The following is a 21,006-nucleotide window of genomic DNA, read 5'->3' on the forward strand; positions in this document are numbered from 1 at the left end:
GCCCAGGCGTTTGGAACACCCGAGGCCCTTTGGCGGCGAACAACAGGCAAGGCACTTCCGGTGTATGTTGCCTAGGCGCCGGCCTGCTGGGCCTGAAGGGACGAAGTTGCTGGGTCGTCCCCTCCCCCCCCCCCCCCCCATTTTTGGGGGCCGAGATGTCGGGGCTCAGCTACCCAGAGATGGAGGGCTGTCGTAACCTGCTCGGCCTACTAGACAACGATGATATCATGGCCCTGTGCGACACCATCACCAACCGCCTGGTGCAGCCTGAGGACCGCCAAGGTAAGTGCTGACTTCTCCGCGAGAGCGGACGCCCCTCCCGAGGCCTCGTCCAGACCCCAGGTGGCGGGAGCCTGAGAATAGAGAAGGTGCGAGACCTTGCCCCGCGACGGGGCCCGGACCGGGCTGAGGCGGAACTCTCGAGAGTCTCAGCCACCGCCGCTGCTCCGCGGCCGGGGAACCTCCGCGCACCTTCAGGTGGCACTGACCCGCCAGCTCCCTGGGGGAGGTGATGGCACTGGAAACGGCGCAGCTTTCAGGTTTTATGTGTTGGGTGTTAGGGGCATATGCTTATTTTTTTCGAGAATTGAAGTGTACGTGAATTGTCGTTTTTTTTTTCAAAATTTCCGGGGAGCCAGCGTGTTTTCCATTTTGCGTCTCGATTCAGCTGGGGAGTGTTAGCTGGTGAGCCGAGGAGTCAGATGCTGCTCGTGTTTGTCTCTCCGAGCTTGCGGGAGGAGATCTTAAACACTTTCAGTTTCCTAGGTAAAACAGCTGCTGTAATAAAAGAGCAGATCGTTTGAATCCGTGTCTCTTTTTGGATCCAGTTTTTTGTTTTTTTTTTTTTTTTTTTCTGAGATGATTTTGAGCAATAGGAATACATTATTTTCAGAGCCAAACAAACATTTCGGTAGATTTAAGCGTTATTAATATTAAGCCTGATTTGTAACTACTCCACATAAAAATGTAATCAAGAAGCTTAAGTGTTTATTTCGCTTGGTATATCATCTGGAGAGCTTCATTTTAAATTTGCTGAATTTTACTTTAAAATGTGAAAATTCCAGACTACTATGTTGGTATGACTTCAATATTTACAAAAGGTTATGCTTTTTAAAACTGTGTTGCTCTGCTTTTAAGTCGGATTTACATTTCCATTTAAAGAAATCATTCACTTGAAACTTCGAACCATGAACATTCAAAGAAGAAATTCCTAAGACTTTAGACTGCACATAGTTTTAGACTTATATGTAGTTCTTCAGCATTTAAATATTTCACATGCTACTCACACCTAAACAGGGTGAGTGTGAATTTAAAATTGATAGATAAAAATGCTGGATTTAATTGATGGTGGGTCTAAAAGTAAATAAGGAAAAGAGATGTTAAATGATTTGAAAAGATACTTGTTAGAGAGGAAGAAAATAGAAGTTTGGAAAACAGGTTTAACAGTATCTCCAAAAATGGAAGATTTGCTTAATTCTGGGCTCATATTCTGCACCTGAGCTTCTCAAACTACTGTGCCTGTGACTCAGTCCCTCAGGGATCTTGTGAAAATGCAAACTCTGATTCAGTAGTTTCGGGATGGCCCCAGAAATTCAGCATTTCTGACAAGCTCCCAGATGATGCTCATGCTGCTTGCCCCAAGTCTTAGTTCTGCCACTTCTTGGAAGCATGATTGTTGATACCTCATATATCCTCAGCTTTCATTATTTGTAGAGTGAGGAGATTAAAAGTCATTGCATATCTAAAATACTGTAATTTTACCTATGTTAGAGATTATAAATGATTTTAGGTCCATTGGCCTTCTTAGAAAAAAACATTTTCTCTGGCTCCATTTTTTTCTTAAACCATGTCACTTAAAAGAAAATGCAAAAATTTTACTATCTTACAAGAAGTGAAAGGAAGAGGTAAATAAGGTAGGGAAGTTTAAAGCATAAAGAAATTTTTTAAATTTATTTATTTTCAACATTTATTTATTGTTGAGAGACAGAACCAGCAGGGGAAGGGAAGAAAGAGAGGGAGACACAGAATCTGAAGCAGGCTTCAGGCTCTGAGCTGTCAGCACAGAGCCCAAGGCGGGGCTCAAACCCACGAACCACGAGATCATGACCTGAGCTGAAGTCAGACGCTTAACTGACTGAGCCACCCAGGCGCCCCAAGAAAATTATTTTTAAAACCCCAAACTTGATAACCCACTTCCTGTTTTTTTTTTTTTTAAGTTTATTTATTTATTTTGAGAGAGAGTGTGAGCAGAGGAGGGGCAGGGAGAGAGGAGAGAATCCAACAGGCTCTGCACTGTCAGCTTAGAGCCAGACATGGGTCTTGAACCCATGAACCTTGAGATCATGACCTGAGCTGAAACCCAAGAGTTAGATGCTTAACTGACTGACCCAGGCGCCCCCCCACTTCTTGGTTTTGTTAAAATAACCATCTCATGCCAAAGCAATGCCGTGACAAGAATTTATAAATATTATTTGATAGGGTGTCTGCTGACCTTGGACCGATTTACATGACTTAGGGTTTTCTACTAATTTTTATTATTTCCTTCCAGATGCCATTCGTGCAATATTAGTGTACAGTCAAAGTGTAGAAGAGCTTTTGAGGCGTAAGAAAGTCCACCGGGAAGTCATATTTAAGTACTTGGCAACACAGGGGGTTATTATACCTCCAGCTACTGAAAAACACAATCTTATTCAGCATGCAAAGGATTACTGGAAAAGGCAGTTACAGCCAAAATTGAAGGAAACACCAGAGCCAGTTAAGACAGAGGACATGAGACTCTTTCAACAGGTAAAATAGATCTTACAGTTATACCCTAAGTCATAGTTCTGTCTAAACTCTGTAGATAATCCTAGATCACTGGGAACATGGCTAATACTATTTTGTTTTTTATAATTTTAGCTTTACTCCATATCCTTTGCATCCTAGAGGAAGATAAGTAAAGCACCTAAAAAAGGAAATATTTTTGACATTTAGTAATATACATAAAAGATTGTATTGATTTATGAGGGAAAAATGCTTTTATCACTTTATCAAATGAAGACTATTGGATTTGTAAAGAGAGTGGATAAACTGCAGTTTCCATTTAATTTTAATTTAGCTTCTGATTTTCTAATGTTTTTGTTCACTTTAAAAGAATGCTATTATAGCCCTTTCTCATTTTGAAGACTTTCTTTGATATTAAATTGATATTAGATTGTAAATTCCATGAGAAAAACTTAAATATTTTTTAAATTTGATTTTTTTTTTTTTTTTTTTTTTTTAGCTAGGAAAAATCCTCTTGTAATAATTTCCTTCAGCTCACATTGGCTGTTTCTATTTCTTTGTATCTCCACTGTATGTTTTAGATACTGTGTGAATATTTAAATGCTGATTGTATGAATGCTAGGTAATTTATAAAGTTTAAACTACAAACTTTGAATCAGTGAAGTTTTACAGTGAGAGGTATTTGCTTTCATATTAGGAAAGAATCTAAGCTTTTTTAATGTGCTTAGAAAGGATGCCAACTCTGAAATCATACGGATGTGACTTAAAAATAGGGTGTGCCATATGCTAGGTGTGAACTTCAGCAAGTAACTTGACCTTTCTGAGCCCTGTTTACTTTATCTATAAAGCCCACATATGATAGTTTCTATGTCACAAGGTTCATGAAGATAGAAGGAAATAGAATATAAGTGCCAAGCACAGAGCCTAATATATTCAATCAAAGATGCTCTGTCAATACAAGATCTCTTACCATCAAAATGAGTTACTATACTCTGGAACACATAGATGAATAAAATCTAGCCTCTCAGGTATGTTTTTTGCAATAACATTTTATTTGAAAAAAAGAGAAATAAAAATATAAAATTAATCCCAATCCTAAAAAGTAATGTATTTCAATCATATTAGATTTGTCTGTTTAAAGATAGTGAAAATGCTCATTTATTATCTACGATATTGTAGTACAGTTTAAATGCAACAGTGTATGCATTTAAAGCATACAGTTTGAAGGTTTTGACAGACATTTGTGAAACCGCTGCCACATATAAGAGAAAATGCTTACATAAATCATTATTGACTGTTCATGCTGATATTTTGAGTCTTTATTAACCTTAATTTCTTAGCTGAATTTTCATATGTTTAAGCTGGGAAATTGTAAAATGATTTTTCCCCTTTTTGGAAAAACACTTGACTTTTTGCGTGATGGTTTCAGTGTGTTCACCTGTAGTTCGTTTAGCTTCTGCTGTACTCCGTATACTCAAACTTACCTCTAAAATGGGCCAGATAGAAAAAAACACGAGAACTAACCTTTGTTTTATTTTATATTTTATTTATCTTAATCAGCCGGAAAAAGAAGATAAGAAAGCTGAAAAAGTTGATTTTCGTCGATTAGGAGAAGAATTCTGTCACTGGTTCTTTGAACTTCTTAATTCTCAGAATCCTTTCCTGGGACCGCCTCAAGATGAATGGGGGCCACAGCACTTCTGGCACGATGTCAAGCTTAGGTTTTATTACAACACCTCTGAACAAAATGTGATAGACTACTGTGGAGCAGAAATTGTAAGCCTTCGTCTGCTGTCACTAGTGAAAGAAGAGTATCTTTTTCTCAGTCCCAATCTAGATGCCAGTGGACTGAAATGTGCTTCTTCTCCCCATGGTCTAGTTATGGTTGGAGTTGCTGGGACTGTCCACCGAGGGAACACTTGTTTGGGCATTTTTGAACAAATATTTGGACTCATACGCTGCCCTTTTGTGGAAAATACTTGGAAAATCAAATTTATCAACCTGAGAATTATTGGAGAGGGTTCTCTTGCTCCTGGAACATTAATGAAACCAGCTATTACATTCGAACATGGTGATCTAGAGAGCTTTTATAACGTAATTACTTCATGTGGTACCAACGAAATACAAGTTGATGTAAGGCAGGCATTGGATAGTGGAACTGGAGACCAAGCTTTATGCAGTGGAGATGAGGCATTGTTGAACAAAAGAGAACTGAGTTTACCCAACCCTCTAAAGCATTGAGGACTGTATGTCAGTCTAAAAAATACAGAAACTCTTCCAAATACCACATCAGTAATGTTTAAGTGATTTCAGATGGGAGGATTGACATATTTTAGTTGAAATATCTTTCTTGACTACAGACTAATATATTATGTGAATACTTGCCTCTTTCTACCTGAGTTGCAGCCAATGTTCTGAAAGCTTAATGCAGTTCATCAAATAAATCCCACTTTAGATGGTATAACTAACGGTGTGCCTTAGAAACCAGGTAATACTTTCATTTTACTTAGTGAGTATTCTAATATCTGTACTTTTCATATGAGAGAGATTTAATGTAAACTCAAAAGTTATCACTTTAGGAAACTTGAATAACATTCTCACGAAAAAGTCCAATAATTTAGCAGGTAGATAAAAAATTACTTTCCCTTTTTAAAATTTGAGGAACATTTTTCAAAAGTTACCTATAGTAGTCCAAGCTGATCTAAGCCTTCAGCTAACAGTTTTATACAGCATTTATTGTAGTACCGTATAGAGGAAACATACTGTTGAAATTTTTAAAGAGGTGTGCCCAATTCCTTTACTGTTTTCCTCTTGCTTGATCTTGGAAGAGGTGACAAAAACATAAAACACAAAACACACATACATAAATTTATAATGTGGGATATCTATTATATACATATATAGACTCCCACATCATAAATTAAAATTATTAGGATTTTTCACCCACAAATTGTTAATACAAGGTTTGAATTACAAGATTAAGTTGCCAGATTAATTACTTAGTTGCTTTAGGGCTTAAATTCTTCATCACCTGGCAACTATTTGCTGATCTTGGATTTAGTTAGTAATTTTAATTTACTAAATTTCCATATGGAAAAAATTGAGCTGGGCATTTTTGTGATGATGTGCTGTACATGGTAAATTTTTACCTTTAACTCTTCTGATGATCACCTAGGGTAATAAGAAATTTTGGAAGCAAGAGGAACAAACTCTTTTTTTTTTTTTTTTTTTTAAATGCCATGCCTTTATGAGGAGTACAAATTGATATGTCTTAAAATAAGAACTTAATAAAGGAGGCAAATCCCTGGTCTGCTCTAAGAATAGTGTATTGTTTAAAGACAGGTTATGGTTTTCTCCTTTAAGTATAGAGTATCGTTATAACATGTACTCAATAAATTTCCTAAGTAAAGGATAAAATTAAAAAATATTCCCATCTGTTTTCTTTGTGGCGTAATGTCGAGTACTGCAGAAATACTACTATAGATGCTCAGGATGGGCCGAAGTTGCCTCTAGCTACCTTCAGTATTTACTTTTTTGAATTCGTGTAATGCTCAAGTAAGGTTGCAGTCTCTGTATGTTCTTTTTTTTTTTTTTTTTTTTTTTTTCCTGTATGTTCTTTTAATCAATCTTGGAAATTTGAAATCTTCCTGACAGACTCTCTCACTTGAGGATTGGAATTATGATTTATTTTCTGTGAATCCCCACAGCTGGGCAACACAGTAGGACCTAATGTTTAACTGAATGGGTAAAGGAATGAGCAAGCCAAGCTTACATACTGTGTAGAAGACTTTTCTGCATCTAGATTTTGTCTTTGGTTCTTATCACTGGTGGTGTTTTGATCATTTCATCTGTTTGAATTTCATACATGGATACACTGAAACTTTGAGGATCCAAGCTAACTCAGATTTGGGGGAAATTTTAACCTTTTAATATTTACTCAATTTAAAAGCCCAGGGGTCAGAATGGGATAAACTGAAAGGCCCTAACCATTGTAGGTGAAGTGTATACTTTTCTGTTCAGAGAAAGAAGACCTGGAGATTCTTGAAATTTATTCATGAAGTTTAAAGTTTGGTCAGGTCTTGGAGAAAGTCCCAAAGCACAGTGCAGATTGAACTCTACTTTTGCTACCATCCATTTGTTTTGTTTATGTTAGGGAATGGCAGAGACCCCAGCTTTTGGTCTTTTTTGCTTCATTTCACCCTCAGCTGGAGTGTGAAAGTTGTTGGAGTGAAGTAGTAAAGAATACAACACTCTACACATATTTCATAGTAATTGAATAGTCAAGCCAGGGGGGCCGCTGGGCTTTATTTACTGTAGACTGATTTGCCATAGCCTAATAATAGGGCATACATCAAGTACCTGTTCTTGTTAATATAGCTTAAAGTAATTTACGTTGGGATTTTTTATTAGTATCTAGAATGCCAAAAAAAAAAAAAAATTACATGAGTCTTATTAACTAAAATACCAAATAATAGAAGCCATCTCTGTTTTATGAAATTAACTTCAAATGGCCAACATAAGAAATGTTCCTATATTTTCGGAAAGGTAGTATTCTTATGCTAAAGAAAGGCTAGTTACCCAGTGCCTGTAAGAAATTGTAATAGCACCAGAAAAAGATTTAAAGAATAGTGGCTTGGGGGCGCCTGGGTGGCTCAGTTAAGCATCTGACTTTGGCTTAGGTCATGATATCACAATTCATAGGTTTGAGCCCCACATAGGGCTCTGTGCCTGCTCTGTGCCTCAGAGTCTGCTTCAGATTCTCTGTCTCCCTCTTTCTCTGCCCCTCTCTGTTTGCTCTTGCTCTCTCTTTCTCAAAGAAACATTTAAAAGTTTTTAAAGAAATGGCTTAATTAAAAACATAATCAGCAATATTGTGTTTTAACAAAACAGCTTTTATGGCTAGATGATAAAAGTGAATGAAAACTATAACATTTTTATTAGCATCTGTATTCACAAATTTAGGTGCCATTTTCTTCACTAGTTCTTAATTTGGGCTGTGGCTAGTGGCCATCAAGTTTTGAAAAATGAGAACTGTATGTTCTTTCTCCCCAGAAAAAGATGTGTTTGCCTATATATCACAATTTTTGCATTATTTCAGTGAGTTTTTGGGTTTCCCCAAAGCACATCTGTGAATCCTATAGGGATCCTTATAACTTCAAGTTGAAATCCTGCTAATAATAGTTATATTCTCTCAGGTTATTCTTGGATACTAAAATTATTTTTAGAAAATTTTGTGCCCTTTGCCAGAGTCCCTAAGCTGGAGGACTAAATCTTTTTGAATGAAAGGATAATCTCTAGGAAATCTGTTAGTATATGATAATTGTTAATTTGTGGATTTTGTTTTTCAAAAAATGTCAGATATTAAGACAAAACCCACTGAATTACTGTCAATTGAAACAAAAATATTCAGAATTCATTTTATTTTGGCAAGATAAATTTAATGAACATCAGAGAAATTGTGAGAGAAAAATGTGAAAGGTATTAAAAAAATTCTCTAGATCTTTACAAAAAGTTGTCCTAAGATGTTTATTTAGTAATGATTGTATACTGCCAATTTTGATGAAGGATTTCAAAAATAGGATCATTTCCTCCAAAGGGCTTGTATATGTGGTCTCACCTTACACCATTCCCTCTCGCCTCCCCTCACCCCACCCTATTTATAATCTTCGTATATACTCACTTTGAATGCAGATAGCACAACTGCAAGTGCTGGGAAATAAGACTTTCTGCCTTTGGGTTCTCTTCAAGTTTATTTGGCATATATTTATGGAGCATCTACAATTTATAAATCCCTGAATCAAGCAGAAGATAAAATAATAATAGATTATTTATTTAAACTTTGCATGTTAAATTTCAGTTTCTTGGTTTAAATATCGTTTTTTCCCCCATTTTTTAAGTTTATTTATTTTGAGAGAGACAGAGTGTGTGAACAGGGGAGGGGCAGAGAGAGAGGGAGAGAATCCCAAGCAGGCTCTGTGCTGCCAGTGCAGAGCCTGGCATGGGGCTCAAACTCACAAACGGTGAGATCATGACCTAAACTGACTGAAACCAAGAGTTGGACGCTTAACCCATTGAGCCACCCATGCGCCCCTCTGGGTTTAAATATCTTAAGGTGAGAACTACTTGAGGCCCTTTTCAGAAGGGTGTGGTTATATCCTCTTGTATGGTTCAGGAAAAAAGACTCAGCTTAAATTTTAGATAGCTCTATGGTCCTAGCTATATCATATTGATTATATCAACGCAGAATATAGGATATTTTGACAGACCACTTAGGGTTGGAAGAAAAATATTTAAAATGCACTGAATCTTTTTAGCTTTATTTTTTTCTAGTTTGAACCTTTCCAGTAGTCCTTCAGTAAAACAATATTAAAATGGAGTATTAGGGGCACCTGGGTGGCTCAGTCTGTTGAGTGTCCGACTCTTGATCTCAGCTCACATCATCATCTCACAGTTCATGAAATCAAGCCCCGTGTCAGGCTCTCCGCTGATGGCGTGGAACTTGTTTGGGATTCTCTCTCTCCCTCTCTGCCCCTATCCCACTCGCTTTCAAAAGTAAAGTTAATAAAATGAAGTATTATATTTACTGTGAGATACAATGTACCCCCAAACACTATACCATAAACTCCAGAGTCATGTTAGTCATGAAATGATCTATTTCAGCTGCTGCTGTAGAGTTTCTTTACATAGATATTGACTTAATTTATTTCTTTGCTTTAATATTTTTTACATATTTATAACATTAAAATTTCCTTAAAGTGCAGCTTTTGTCCTCTCTTCCATGCTCAGATTTTCAGTAGTGTTGCATTACCTTCAAAATAAAGTCCAGATTTTATAATTTGGTTCTTATCACCATCTACGTTTGGTTTCACTCATTTTTCATGGATTGTTTGGTCCAGCCAACAGATGCTATTAAGTAGTCTTAGTATTTGTCCTGTATTTACTTAGCCCTTTGCTTTTATTGGCAAGTAGACAGTACTTACAGTAGTTTGATGTAGGATTTTTCATCTGCACGAAGGCATGAAATTAAAATGTATTCAGTAAAAATGATACTTTTTTTTTTAAGTTTTATTTAATCTCTTCATCCCATGTGGGGCTTGAACTCACAATCCAAAGATCAAGAGTCGCATGCTCCTTTGATTGAGCCAGCCAAGCACCCCAGTAGAAACCGTACTTTGAAGTTTGAATTTTGTTCTTCTCACAGGCTGGAGATATGGGGGACAATAGGTGCTGGGTGGCAGCAGGGAACTGCACCTCCAGTTAGCCATGCAATCACAAGGGTAAGCAACCAATATACTTCAAATCATTCTGTATCCATATGGTCATTGTTTTTTATGTTCATAGAGTATCCAATAAATTACATGAGATATTCAACACCTTATCATAAAATAGGCTTTGTGTTAGATGATTTTGCCCTACTGTAGGCTAATATAAGCATTCTGAGCCCGTTTAAGTTAGGCTAGGCAAAGATAAGATGTTTAGTAGTTCCTAACCTATTAAATACATTTGAACTTAATGGTATATTCAACTTACGTTTCTTGGGCCATAACCTCATCGTAAGTCGAGGTAGGTCTGTATACAAAATACTTGGGAGTTTAATTTTTTTGTTGTTGCAGTCTGATAATATAGAATTAAAAGGGCTATGATTGGAATAATTTAAAAACTGGAAATTTCTTAAGCATTTTTTCTCTTTAGGTGTTTTGTATACATTATCTAGAACAATTTTTCTCTAGCTTTTTGCATGATTGCTTAATTTTTATCTTTGAGGATTTGTCTTAAATGTTTTCTTCTAAGTGGGCCCTGTTGTTAATATTTATCAGAGCACCTTGTTTATTTCAGTCTTAGCACTTTAAATATTAATTTACTAACTTGTTAATCTCCCCAGCTGGGTTTTAAACTGAGAGCAGGGACTGTAGCTGTTTGACTTTCATTTTATTTCCATTGCTTTGCACAGAGATGGGGTATTCAATTGATATTTATTAAAGATATAAAGGAAAAAGTGATACTTTCTCAGAGCCTCATGTATTCCTGGTCCTTTGCCTGTCTGCTGACGACAATGCCTAACATATGTATTAGGTGCTCAGTAAATATTTGTTTACTAGGTTATCTTTCTGAATAATGATATGTGAACTCTAATACAATCAATAATACTCTGTTAGATAGGATTATTAAAGTTCTATGTGCTTTTGTAAAAGATGAAACGGAGTCCCCAAAAGTTAAGTAATGTCCATAGTTCTGTTGTGGGTTCCCCACCCCCCTCCCCCCGGTGTGTGTGTGTGTGTGTGTGTGTGTATGTTTAATTTTTAAACTAAAAAGTCTGTGCTTTTTCTTGCACTTTATTTCTAGTCTGACTATTGCTACTACCTTATTTTGAAAGAATTTAAACTCTAAATCTCAATTTCTTCACATGTAAAAATGAACAGTTAGATTAGATGTATCTAAACTGCTATTTTGAAGTTACATGGTTTTGTGACTGTATGCCTTCCTAGCAACTAAATAATATTGCTTTTAAAGGAATTTGTAGTTCATTGAAGTTGGAGAAATTCTTTATTTTTCTTGCTCATAAATCTTACTGAGAAAACACTTTCTATTTTTTCCTAACAAATACGCATTTATAAGTATATGTGTATTGTGGGTGTATTTCTATTTACAGAGGGAAAAACAAAAGGATGAAAGTATTACACATCATATCTAGAATAGAAAAGGAAAAAAGTATGAAGCCTTTAAAATAGTTTCCTATTTTCTAATCACTAGAAATGCTGAGGTTGTTTGAACTACTGTTGTGTGAATCTTTTTTGCTATTACATATGTTCGAAATATATTTCCATGTTTTAGTTGAAAAGTGCAAAGTGGTTGACAGAAGACCAAATTATAGACTCCCAATAACCTCTAGTAGAAATGTGGATGTTGATAAAATAATCAAATACTATATAGATGATTCCTTCAAAGAGACTGAGTAATAGGAATTGGCAAACATGTAAGAGTGACATTGGAGAGGAGTGGCAGATTTGGGATAGGGTTTTTCTGTAGGAAGCATGGCCCTGGAGGGGTGCTGCTCAGAATGTTATTAAAAGTTATTCTAGGAAGTTTAATGGAAAATATTGTTGAGCAAAGACAGGAGGTTTTACTGTATGGACTGTGCTGATTGGAGTAGTTAGTATAGGGTTACAATAGAATGAGCTTAGAGTACAGAAACAAGATAGCAATAGAAAAGGTAAGCATGTCAGGAACTTTAATTCTGGAACTCGTAGTAGAACAATCATAAAATTGAACTCATAGGAACTAAGAGAATTGCAGAGTAAGTCATAATTTGAATTCTACAAGCAGCCTTCAGCTAGAGCAAGAGTTTAGGACTGAGAAAAAAGTTGATTTTAAATAATGTATCAGTGTTGTGTTTTTTTTTTTTCTCTTAAACAGTCTTCTTTCAATTTGGTAAACCATTTATCAAGCACTTACTATGTACCAGGTATCTTAACAGAAGACACTTGGTACTTAAGTATTTGTTCTAGTTTCTTACACTTTTATTACTTTGTTTAACTCACATTGAGTAACGTTTAGTGTTTAATAAAAGAATTTATTTTACTGAAAATTGCTTTCTCTGCTCTCTCATTGATCCCTTCTTATTACTGTAACCATTGTCATCTTTTGGTGCTTACTCTGAATTGTAGGTGAAGCCCTGACCTTTGGATTAGAGCAATGCCGCTAAAACGATGGTGATCCTCAGTGACTAGTTGGCAGTTTCAGAGAGACAAAAAAGCACTGAGACATTTTTTTTTCCATATAACACCGATTTTGGAAATTTTATGCACATAACTCACATATTTACCAAGTTTTCTAGGTAAATTAAAATCTTAGTTTTAATAGTGTTATATTAGCGTGCAATCATTAGATGCCTATGTGATGACAAGAACTGTGTTGGTCAGTTTATCACAACCAGCATGAAGTCAACCGTGTTTATTTTCCCTGATGTACTTCCCTATTAATTTTAATGCTGGCTAAATTTACATTTTATGGTTTATACTCTTATCCCCAGTTCACAAAATGACTCATTGAAAAGTGATCAAAATCATAACAAATACTATCATGTCATCATGTGAATGCAGAACTAGAATCTATGTGCTGTGCAAGAGATTCTGTGAGTATGATGTTTTTAAAACTTCAGCTGAATCATATAAGGAAGGATGGTGATGAATATCTGAACTTTTGACCGGTAATCCATTCACCACTGGTTAAGAGCACACGGCCTGTCAGATATTCACATGTCGCCATCAACGGCTGCACCTCATTTTTAAAGCACATTGGTTTCTCTGGTAAATGAATTTGGGTAATTCTATTTTTCCTGAACAAGTGTAAAATAATACATCCCAGTTTAAAATTTATCATGCAAGATGAAGAATTCAGAATTACAGAAGTATCATTCAGAGTTGCATCTCTTAAAATGAAACCAAGTTTCTTTCTCAGACACCTGGCACAACCCACTCAGTGCTTGATGGCAGGAAGCCACCTCACTTTGGGTTGTCACCAGAGTTCCTCCCTTAGTAGGGCCTTGCCTTAGATCTGTCACTTAGACACTAAACCATGTTTTAACATCTCATCTTTTTGTTTGTTTGTTTGTTTTGAGAGAGAGAGAGAGAAATTGAGCACGAGCAGGGGAGGGGCAGAGAGAGAGGGAGACACAGAATCTGAAACAGGCTCCAGGCTCTGAGCTGTCAGCACGGAGCCCTGTGCGGGGCTGGAACTCACAGATTGCGAGATCATGACCTGAGCTGAAGTCAGAGGCTTAACCGACTGAGCCACTCAGGCATCCCTAACATCTCTTGCCTTAATGATTATGTCCGTTTTTAAATTTGTTTTCTGAATCATGTTGTCGGATATTATCCTCAGGAATAATGCACACTACCCTCTGAAAACCATAAAGCAAACCTTACATGTGGGTCTAAACTTAAAAGACTCAGTTCAAATATCAAATCTGTAACAGAAAGTAATAATTTAAAAACAGGCATCATTGCTGAGTAGCCCGTAAAAACAGCTTCAACATTTAATAGATATCATCAGAGATTACAAAACAAGCTAGTGGAAAAGTTCTGTTAGAAAGAAAACTAGCATTCAGTGACCAACGACATGGAAGAACAATTACTGTCATGTATTCCAGAGGATATTTTGCAGACAGAACCACTGATGTGCAGTGTCTGAATCATTTGGCATTATGTGTATTATATATGAGTGAGAAGTCCCTAGCAACTGGTTATTCTATTCATCCCTGAAAACCCATGAATATAGAAAACAAGATTACACTGGGAAATAAGTTTTGGTGAGGACTAGACAAGGATGCCTCACAATCTTTAACGACGGAGTGTATACCAGCTATTTGGACAGCAGGGAAGGTAGTTGTTAGGTAAATAAAAGGGTTATTTAAAAAGCCAATTAGCTCATCCCTTTCTTAACAGAGCAGTTATCAATAATAAACCATCAATATGTTAGTTAAGTGTTGAAGGGAGTATAAAATACAGTCGGATTTTATCACGAGACTATACTGGTTTTGATAATGCTGTATGAAAAACTGAGCAGAAAGTTGCAAAACTTTTTTCCTCTGATACTTCCTACTTGGAGGAAAGGTATTCTGAGGTTTTGAGATAAGAAGAGAAACTAGGGGTGCCTGGGTGGCTCAGTTCCTTAAGTGTCCAACTTCTGCTCAGGTCATGATCTCACAGTTGGTGAGTTTAATAAGCGCCTTCTCAGCTCTGTGCTGACAGCTGTGAGCCTGGAGCCTGCTTCCAATTCTGGGTCTCCCTCTGTCTTTCTCAAAAATAAACAAACATTTTTTTAAAAATATTTAAAAAAAAACTAAAAACATTTCTCTGAGACATTGTTAACGTCATAAAGGGCATTTCTTAGACTTTAGGTACCTTGCTTAAGTGGCATATCAGCCAGTCTATATCCATTGTCTTGAAGAGACATCTCTGTAGAATAGTAATATGAATTGTAATGGCAAGATCAGGTTGTGTTAGGATTGCACAATTTGTGCAAATGGCTCAGTTCTTCGGAGATTAATCTCCATCCCCACCCCAATATTATTTTCTTGGCTTACTACAGAAACATAATATGTTCGGAGGCATACTTAAAACCACATCCAAATACTGCAACATAACATGAAAGGATACTTTCTGGAGCTGAATGCAAAGGACAGGTTGGAAACCCCTTTAACATTGTCTGAGGTAGATTTTTCTTCTGGTGACTCTAGGTAAGAAGATTATTGTGATAGAAAGTATATGACTAAAAAAAAATTTTATGTGTGGATCAAGAAGAAAAACCAGAAGTTTTGTAAATTACATACCTATTTTTAGAATACTAGAATAGTGACAAGCTTCCTCTTTCTCTGTGACCATAAGAATGTAGAACAGAATTGTGGGAAAAAAATAAAACTGCTAGAATATAGATCATTCTTAACAGAGGTTTAACAATTTGTACACTAAAAGTTTGTGCTGATTGGACTTTATTCTGGTTTTTTTTTTTTTATTATTTATTTATCTTTAAATTTGAGAGAGAGTGAGCATGCAAGTGGGGTAGGGGCAGAGAGAAAGGAGAGTGAGAGCCTCAAGCAGTCTGTGCACTGTCAGCACAGAGCTGGATGTGGGGCTTCAACTCACAAATCATGAGATCATGACCTTAGAGTCCCATGCTTAACGGACCGAGCCACCCAGGCTCCTCAGTGGTTGATTTTTGTTTTTTGTTTTTTGGTTTTTTTTCTTTTGTAAAGCAGTAATCACCTTTTCACCCAGGCAATTTAACTGAAATCATCACCTTACTTTTTTTTATCAACCATTCAATGCCCTTATTTTCTGTCCTTTCGTAGTCCCTGTGTTCTGGTAATTTGTTAGAGATCGTTTCATTATTTCCTTTTACCTTCTACCCAAATAAGACTGAGTTTGAAACTTTTTTGGTACTGGAGTGAAAAAACTTGAAACTTTCTTTTGTTCACATTCTATGAATTACAGTTTCATTTTCTTTTTTTCACTAAAACTTTTTTTTATGTTTGTTTATTTTGAGAGAGAGAGACAGAGCGCAAGCAGGGGAGGGGCAGAGAGAGAGAGGGAGAGAAAGAATCCCAAGCAGGCTCTGTGCTGTCAGCATAGAGCCCGACATGGGGCTCCATCTCACAACTGTGAGATCGTTACCTGAGCTGAAATCAAGGGTCCAACACAACCGATGGAACCACGCAAGTGCCCCTGCTAAGCTTTCTTTAAAATTATTTGGTTTCAATAAAATTAAAGAAAAACTGAATTAAGTTTTTATCTGGTCATTCAGTAAAAATCATGTTGGCAATAAATCGCTATCTGATTTTTTTTCCTTCTGATGTAAAATTTACATACATTAAAATGTACAAATCTTACATAGGAATATGTTCAAAATATTGGCTGATATAATTTCATTCCTCACTACTTAATATATTCATGATTTCTCATGCTTATATGCAAAAATAAAAAATAAAAAAATAGAATTGAGTGCAGACGCTGACTTCTACAAGCAGTAAACCTATCTCATTAAGTTATGTGTCTCCAGTAAAATGTGTGAACTAGTTGTGTTGTTTGATCAATTTCATAATACTAAAAATTGTGACAATTCAATCTAATAGAAATGTTAGCACTTAAAACATCGTAGGGAAATTTTAAAACATTTATGATCATATTTTTGTTGCCTAGAAGTGTACAGTGATCAAAAAGTCTTTTAAGCAGTACATCCCATTGGGATAAATTTTTGTGAGACAACTGGAATAAAAGTACAAACTAAAAAAAAAAGTACAAACTAGAGGAGTACAAGTAAAACCTCTAACTATAAACAGGAGCTTGTTTGTAAATATGTAAACAGATATTGGTGGGTATAGAATTCTATGAAGTTGGATACATTTTAAAGAATTATTTAACATTTTATTTTAAATAATGGCGATTGCTTCATTTCAACTATTTAATAACATAGTAAAATATTTCAGTTGCTGACTCAGCATTTGTGAAGGGTTAATGTTTGTGAACATTCTTTTAGGGAATATGCAAGCAAATACGTTTAAAAAGCAGGACTTTATATCATCTAACTTGGCCTTCAGTTCCAAGACCCAGATAGATGTTTGGGAGGAAAATCACTTTTTATTTGTGCTTTAGATATGTGCTAACATTTTCTACAATAAATATTAGGACAAAGTCTGAGTACTGTATAGAATATTTAAAATCAAGGGGTCCCTGGGTGGCTCAGTTGGTTAAGCGTCGACTCTTGATTTTGGCTCAGGTCATGATCTCACAGTTTGTGGGATCGAGCCCTGATGTCAACAAGGAGCTTGCTTGGGATTCTCCCTCTCTCCCTCCCTCTCTGCCCCTCCTATACTTACTTGCCTGCACGCATTCTTTCTCTCTCTGTCTCTCTGTCTCTCAATAAATAAACATTAAAAAAAAAAAAAAGTATTTCAAAGCAAAACCATATACAAAAAATCAAAACAAAACTAGGAGAAATATTTTCTTTTTCTGATTAGAATTGAAATGTTCTGTGTTTATCTCATTGTAAGATTCCATTGGTTATAGGCTGCACCATTGATTCAATTACCTTTTTGGTGCTAAAAATTAGCATCACTCTCAATGGATGTAGAGAGGTAAGAAAACCAATGTCAGAAATGTTAAAATAAGAGTGTGTGTGTGTGTGTGGGTGGGTGGCGGAAGAGGAAGAGGAAGTGTTTCAAGATTAAAGAAATAAGCTGCATACACACAACAGGTTGTCAAATAGCAGGTTTAAATGTTTTATTTTTATGTGGCAATGTTTAACGTGATGTGAATAACCTTCATCAATGTTAATATGATTAGTGAAAGCACACAACAATTGCTGAGTATTATTGGCATGATGTCATGCTGGGCACTGAGGTTACACAGAAGTATAGAATATGGCCAATTTTTTTTTTATATGAAGAAAATTTAAGAGAAGACAGCACAGTTTATTCTAACAATATGGAAACATTCATGGATCACAGAACAGATTGAACTGTAAACGAAGAGCAGGACTTAGACCCATGTAAAACAGAGAGCTGGTTTTGCTCTATAAGGCAGAGTTGAGTAGTTGTGACAGAGACCATATGGTTTGTGAAGGGGTTCAGAACAAGCCACCCTGGAATGTGCCACGTTAGCATGTAGATTCCATTGAGCTGAAGTGAACCAAGGCCCAAAAGACTCAGGAAGAGATTTTAAGTTCCTCTTAACACCTGAAGGAACTTAGAAGTGATGTAGGCATGCCAGGTCTGGGGACCCAAAGGGGGCCCCACGAGACCAGCCAAGAGGGCCCTGGGCTATATGCAAGACAGAAATCAAATGCAAGCTAGCAGGAAGTGAGACCAGAGTTTATTTAAGGTATAGAGAGAGTGCAGATACAGATAGAGTGTCTGGGAGAATCAGAAAGGAAAGGAGAGAGAGTCTGGTCTTTGCTTGGAGCCTGGGTTTTTCACTGAGGATAATGGTCTGGTGTGCATGTCCTGTCAGGTATCCAGAAATCAGGCAGAACAAGGACAAGTGTCCACGTGTCCTTCGTAAGTCACCAGTTCCTTGGAGCCAGGGGTCTTGGTGTTGAGATGTCTAGCACTGCTGGTCTGGCATACCCACAGGGTGGCCTCCTCTGGTCGTTCTTGCCCTGTTCTTCCTTAGATGTTATCTAGTATGCTGGAAGCCTCTAAAGAAATCATGAACCCCTTGACTCTCACAAGTAAGACATAACTACAAGGCGTGTGTAAGATGGGAGTGCAGGTCCAAGGAGAAAAGAAGCAGGAAAAGGAGCAAAAAACAGATTTGTATGGAGTCCTTCAAATCTCAGAAGCCCTCCCTACCTCATGAGTCCTGGTCCTGGAAGAGAACTATCACTAGAGATAACTACAAAGAATCTGGGCTAGGTGTGGTAAGCTGGGGGTGTTGGGGGGGGCGGGGGGGAAGCTCTGCAGGGTCTGGCGATCAGCTTCCTCTCTGTGTCCCATTGTCTCTGTCTAGCAGGGAAGACGGTTAACAAACATTTGCTCTTCCCCTTTGAAGTTTTAGGGACATCTACCTACTGCTCCTAAGCTCAGGATGGCATATAAGCCTCAATTGGCTGACTGCCCGTGGGCCTCTTACTCTTATGGCACTCTCATATATACATAATCCAATTTGCTTTTCTCCTGTTTATCTATTTCATTTGATTAATAGACCAGCCAAAAGTACCCAGAAAGAAAGAAGGGAAGAGTTTTCCTCCTCTATACTTGCAAAGCCTAAAATATTTGTTACCCGATCTTTAACACAAAATGTGTGCCTGTCTCTGAGGTAAAGGAGCAGCTTTACAGGCAGGACTGCTGATGTCCACAAAGGTTCAGTGGTGGGAGTGCAGGGTGATGAAGTAGAAGTAGTAGAAAAGTAAGGAGAGGTGGGATAGGGCCAGTTTGAGAGATTTTACATTAGACACTGAGGTGCCACAGCCGTCTTCTGAGCCAGGGAGTAATTGTTAGAGTGCTCTCTAGAAAGGTTAATTTGGGAGCCATTAGTAAAATAGATTAGAATACAATATCCATAACTCAGGTAGAGAAGCAAGTTAGAAGATGATAGTAATGGTAAATATACGACGCAACATGCATCTAGTTCAGCAATGATTTAGAAATGAAAAGAAAAAACACCGACTCTAATATTTATTAATAATTAATACCAATAGGACTTTAAAAGATCTCTTAATCTGAGCTTTATTCCAGGATTAGTAAACATGATTTGACCTGAAAATGTTATACAGAACCGTGTGCCTAATAGCAACCAATCACAAAATCCCCTCTTGAATGCGATGTTAACTCACTCCTCTATTAAGTCATTTATTCATTAAAAATTTATCCTGTGCCTACTATTTTCTAAGCACTAATTTTTTTTTTTAAGTTTATTTATTTTGAGAGAGACAGAGACAGCACGAGTAGCAAGGCAGAGAAAGAGGGAGAGAGAAAGAATCCCAAGCAGGCTGTGAGCTGCCAGCTTCACAGAGCCCAATAAGGGGCTCGAACTCACGAAACCATGACATCATGACCTGAGCCGAAACCATGAGTCAGACGCTTAACTAACTGAGCCACCCAGGCACCCCTCTACGCACTGTTCTTGGTGAATGAAAGAACAGTGAACAAAAGAGAAAAACATTTCAGTCCTCATGGAGCTTACATTCTAGTAGGAAAGTAAAGAAACATGTAAAATATAACAAGGTTAGATGGTGACATGTCCTACTGGTAAAAAATAGGCAAGAGAGTTAAGTTATAAAGGGGAGAGCTTATTAAAAAGTAAGTTATTTTTTATATGGAATGGTGGGGAAAACTTCTCTAAGAAGGCAACATTTAAGCAGAGTACAAAGTGGTACAGGAGCGACCGATGTGGCTATCCAAGTAGAACAGCAAGTAGGAAACTCTTGAGCAGATTTGAGGAACATCAGGAAGACCAGTATAGCTAGAGTGAATCAGCGAGCAAGAGGCAGAGTAGTGGGAAATTAGAGGTACCGAGGGGGCACAAAGCCAGCGCCTAAAGTTTATGATGAGAATTGTGGTTCACACCCTAATCACAATGTGAAGCCACTGGATGATTCTGAACAGAGTAGTATGATCTGATTTTTTGAAAGGATCCTTGAAATAAGAAAGAGTGAGGACACAAGGCTGGGTGGAAGCAGTGAGGCCAATTAAGAAACTATTTGCAGTAAATCAGGTGAGAGATGGATAGCTTAGACCATGGCAGTGGCAGTGAAGGTTGTGAGAATTAGTCAGACTCAAGATATTGTTGGGAGAGCTGACAGAATCTTCTGCTGGCAAGACAAAGAGAAGAGAGAATGAGGCCTCCAGAGTTTCTGGCCTGAGCACCTGGAAGGATGCAGTTGCAATGAATGAAGATGCAAGCATATGCAGCAGAGACCAGCTGGGGTAGGAGAGATGTGGAGAAAGACTAGGAGTTTGTTTTTGTTTGTGCTAATTTGAGACGTTTACTACACGGCTAAGTGGAGATAATCAAGTTTGCAGTTGACAGTGAAATAATGATACCCCTTGATTTTCTCAAGCAGTGTCTGAAACCTGTCAAGAAGGCCTAAAGTGTGTGTTTGGAGAGCAGACTCCAACCAAAAGTATAAATTTGGAAATCATTAGCATAAAGATGTTATCTAGTACCATGATAATGGCTGAGACCAGCAAGGTATGAATTTAGGTACTGAGGAAGTCTGAGGATTGACTTCTGGATGCCTCCAAAG

The 21,006-nt window shown here is 37.2% G+C and overlaps 1 protein-coding gene across 2 annotated transcripts; it reads left to right on the top strand.

Annotated features, from left to right (window-relative positions):
- The first annotated feature begins 14 nt into the window (after nt 1-14).
- On the top strand, nt 15-12,349 carry CC2H3orf38 (chromosome C2 C3orf38 homolog). 2 transcript variants are annotated; one of them, XR_006207146.1, is made up of 4 exons: nt 15-282; nt 2,549-2,787; nt 4,324-5,251; nt 9,965-12,349. XR_006207146.1 is itself a non-coding variant. In XM_042955328.1 (3 exons), the coding sequence occupies exons 1-3, from the start codon at nt 156-158 to the stop codon at nt 5,002-5,004; spliced, it is 1,047 nt and encodes a 348-aa protein (XP_042811262.1). In that variant the 5' UTR covers nt 15-155; the 3' UTR covers nt 5,005-5,841. The 2 variants fall into 2 exon arrangements, 1 of the variants encoding a protein (XP_042811262.1); XM_042955328.1 differs by lacking the exon at nt 9,965-12,349 and having other exon boundaries at nt 4,324-5,841.
- The last annotated feature ends 8,657 nt before the right edge of the window (nt 12,350-21,006 follow it).

This window comes from Panthera leo, chromosome C2 (assembly GCF_018350215.1).
Source record: "Panthera leo isolate Ple1 chromosome C2, P.leo_Ple1_pat1.1, whole genome shotgun sequence".
Taxonomy (NCBI): Eukaryota; Metazoa; Chordata; class Mammalia; order Carnivora; family Felidae; genus Panthera; species Panthera leo.

Bases quoted from the DNA above. Each gene is read 5' to 3' on its own strand.
- CC2H3orf38 (XM_042955328.1), top strand. From the start codon at position 156: ATGTCGGGGCTCAGCTACCCAGAGATGGAGGGCTGTCGTAACCTGCTC. The intron at 283-2,548 runs GTAAGTGCTGAC...ATTTCCTTCCAG, and splicing joins GCAGCCTGAGGACCGCCAAG to ATGCCATTCGTGCAATATTA. The intron at 2,788-4,323 runs GTAAAATAGATC...TATCTTAATCAG, and splicing joins ACATGAGACTCTTTCAACAG to CCGGAAAAAGAAGATAAGAA.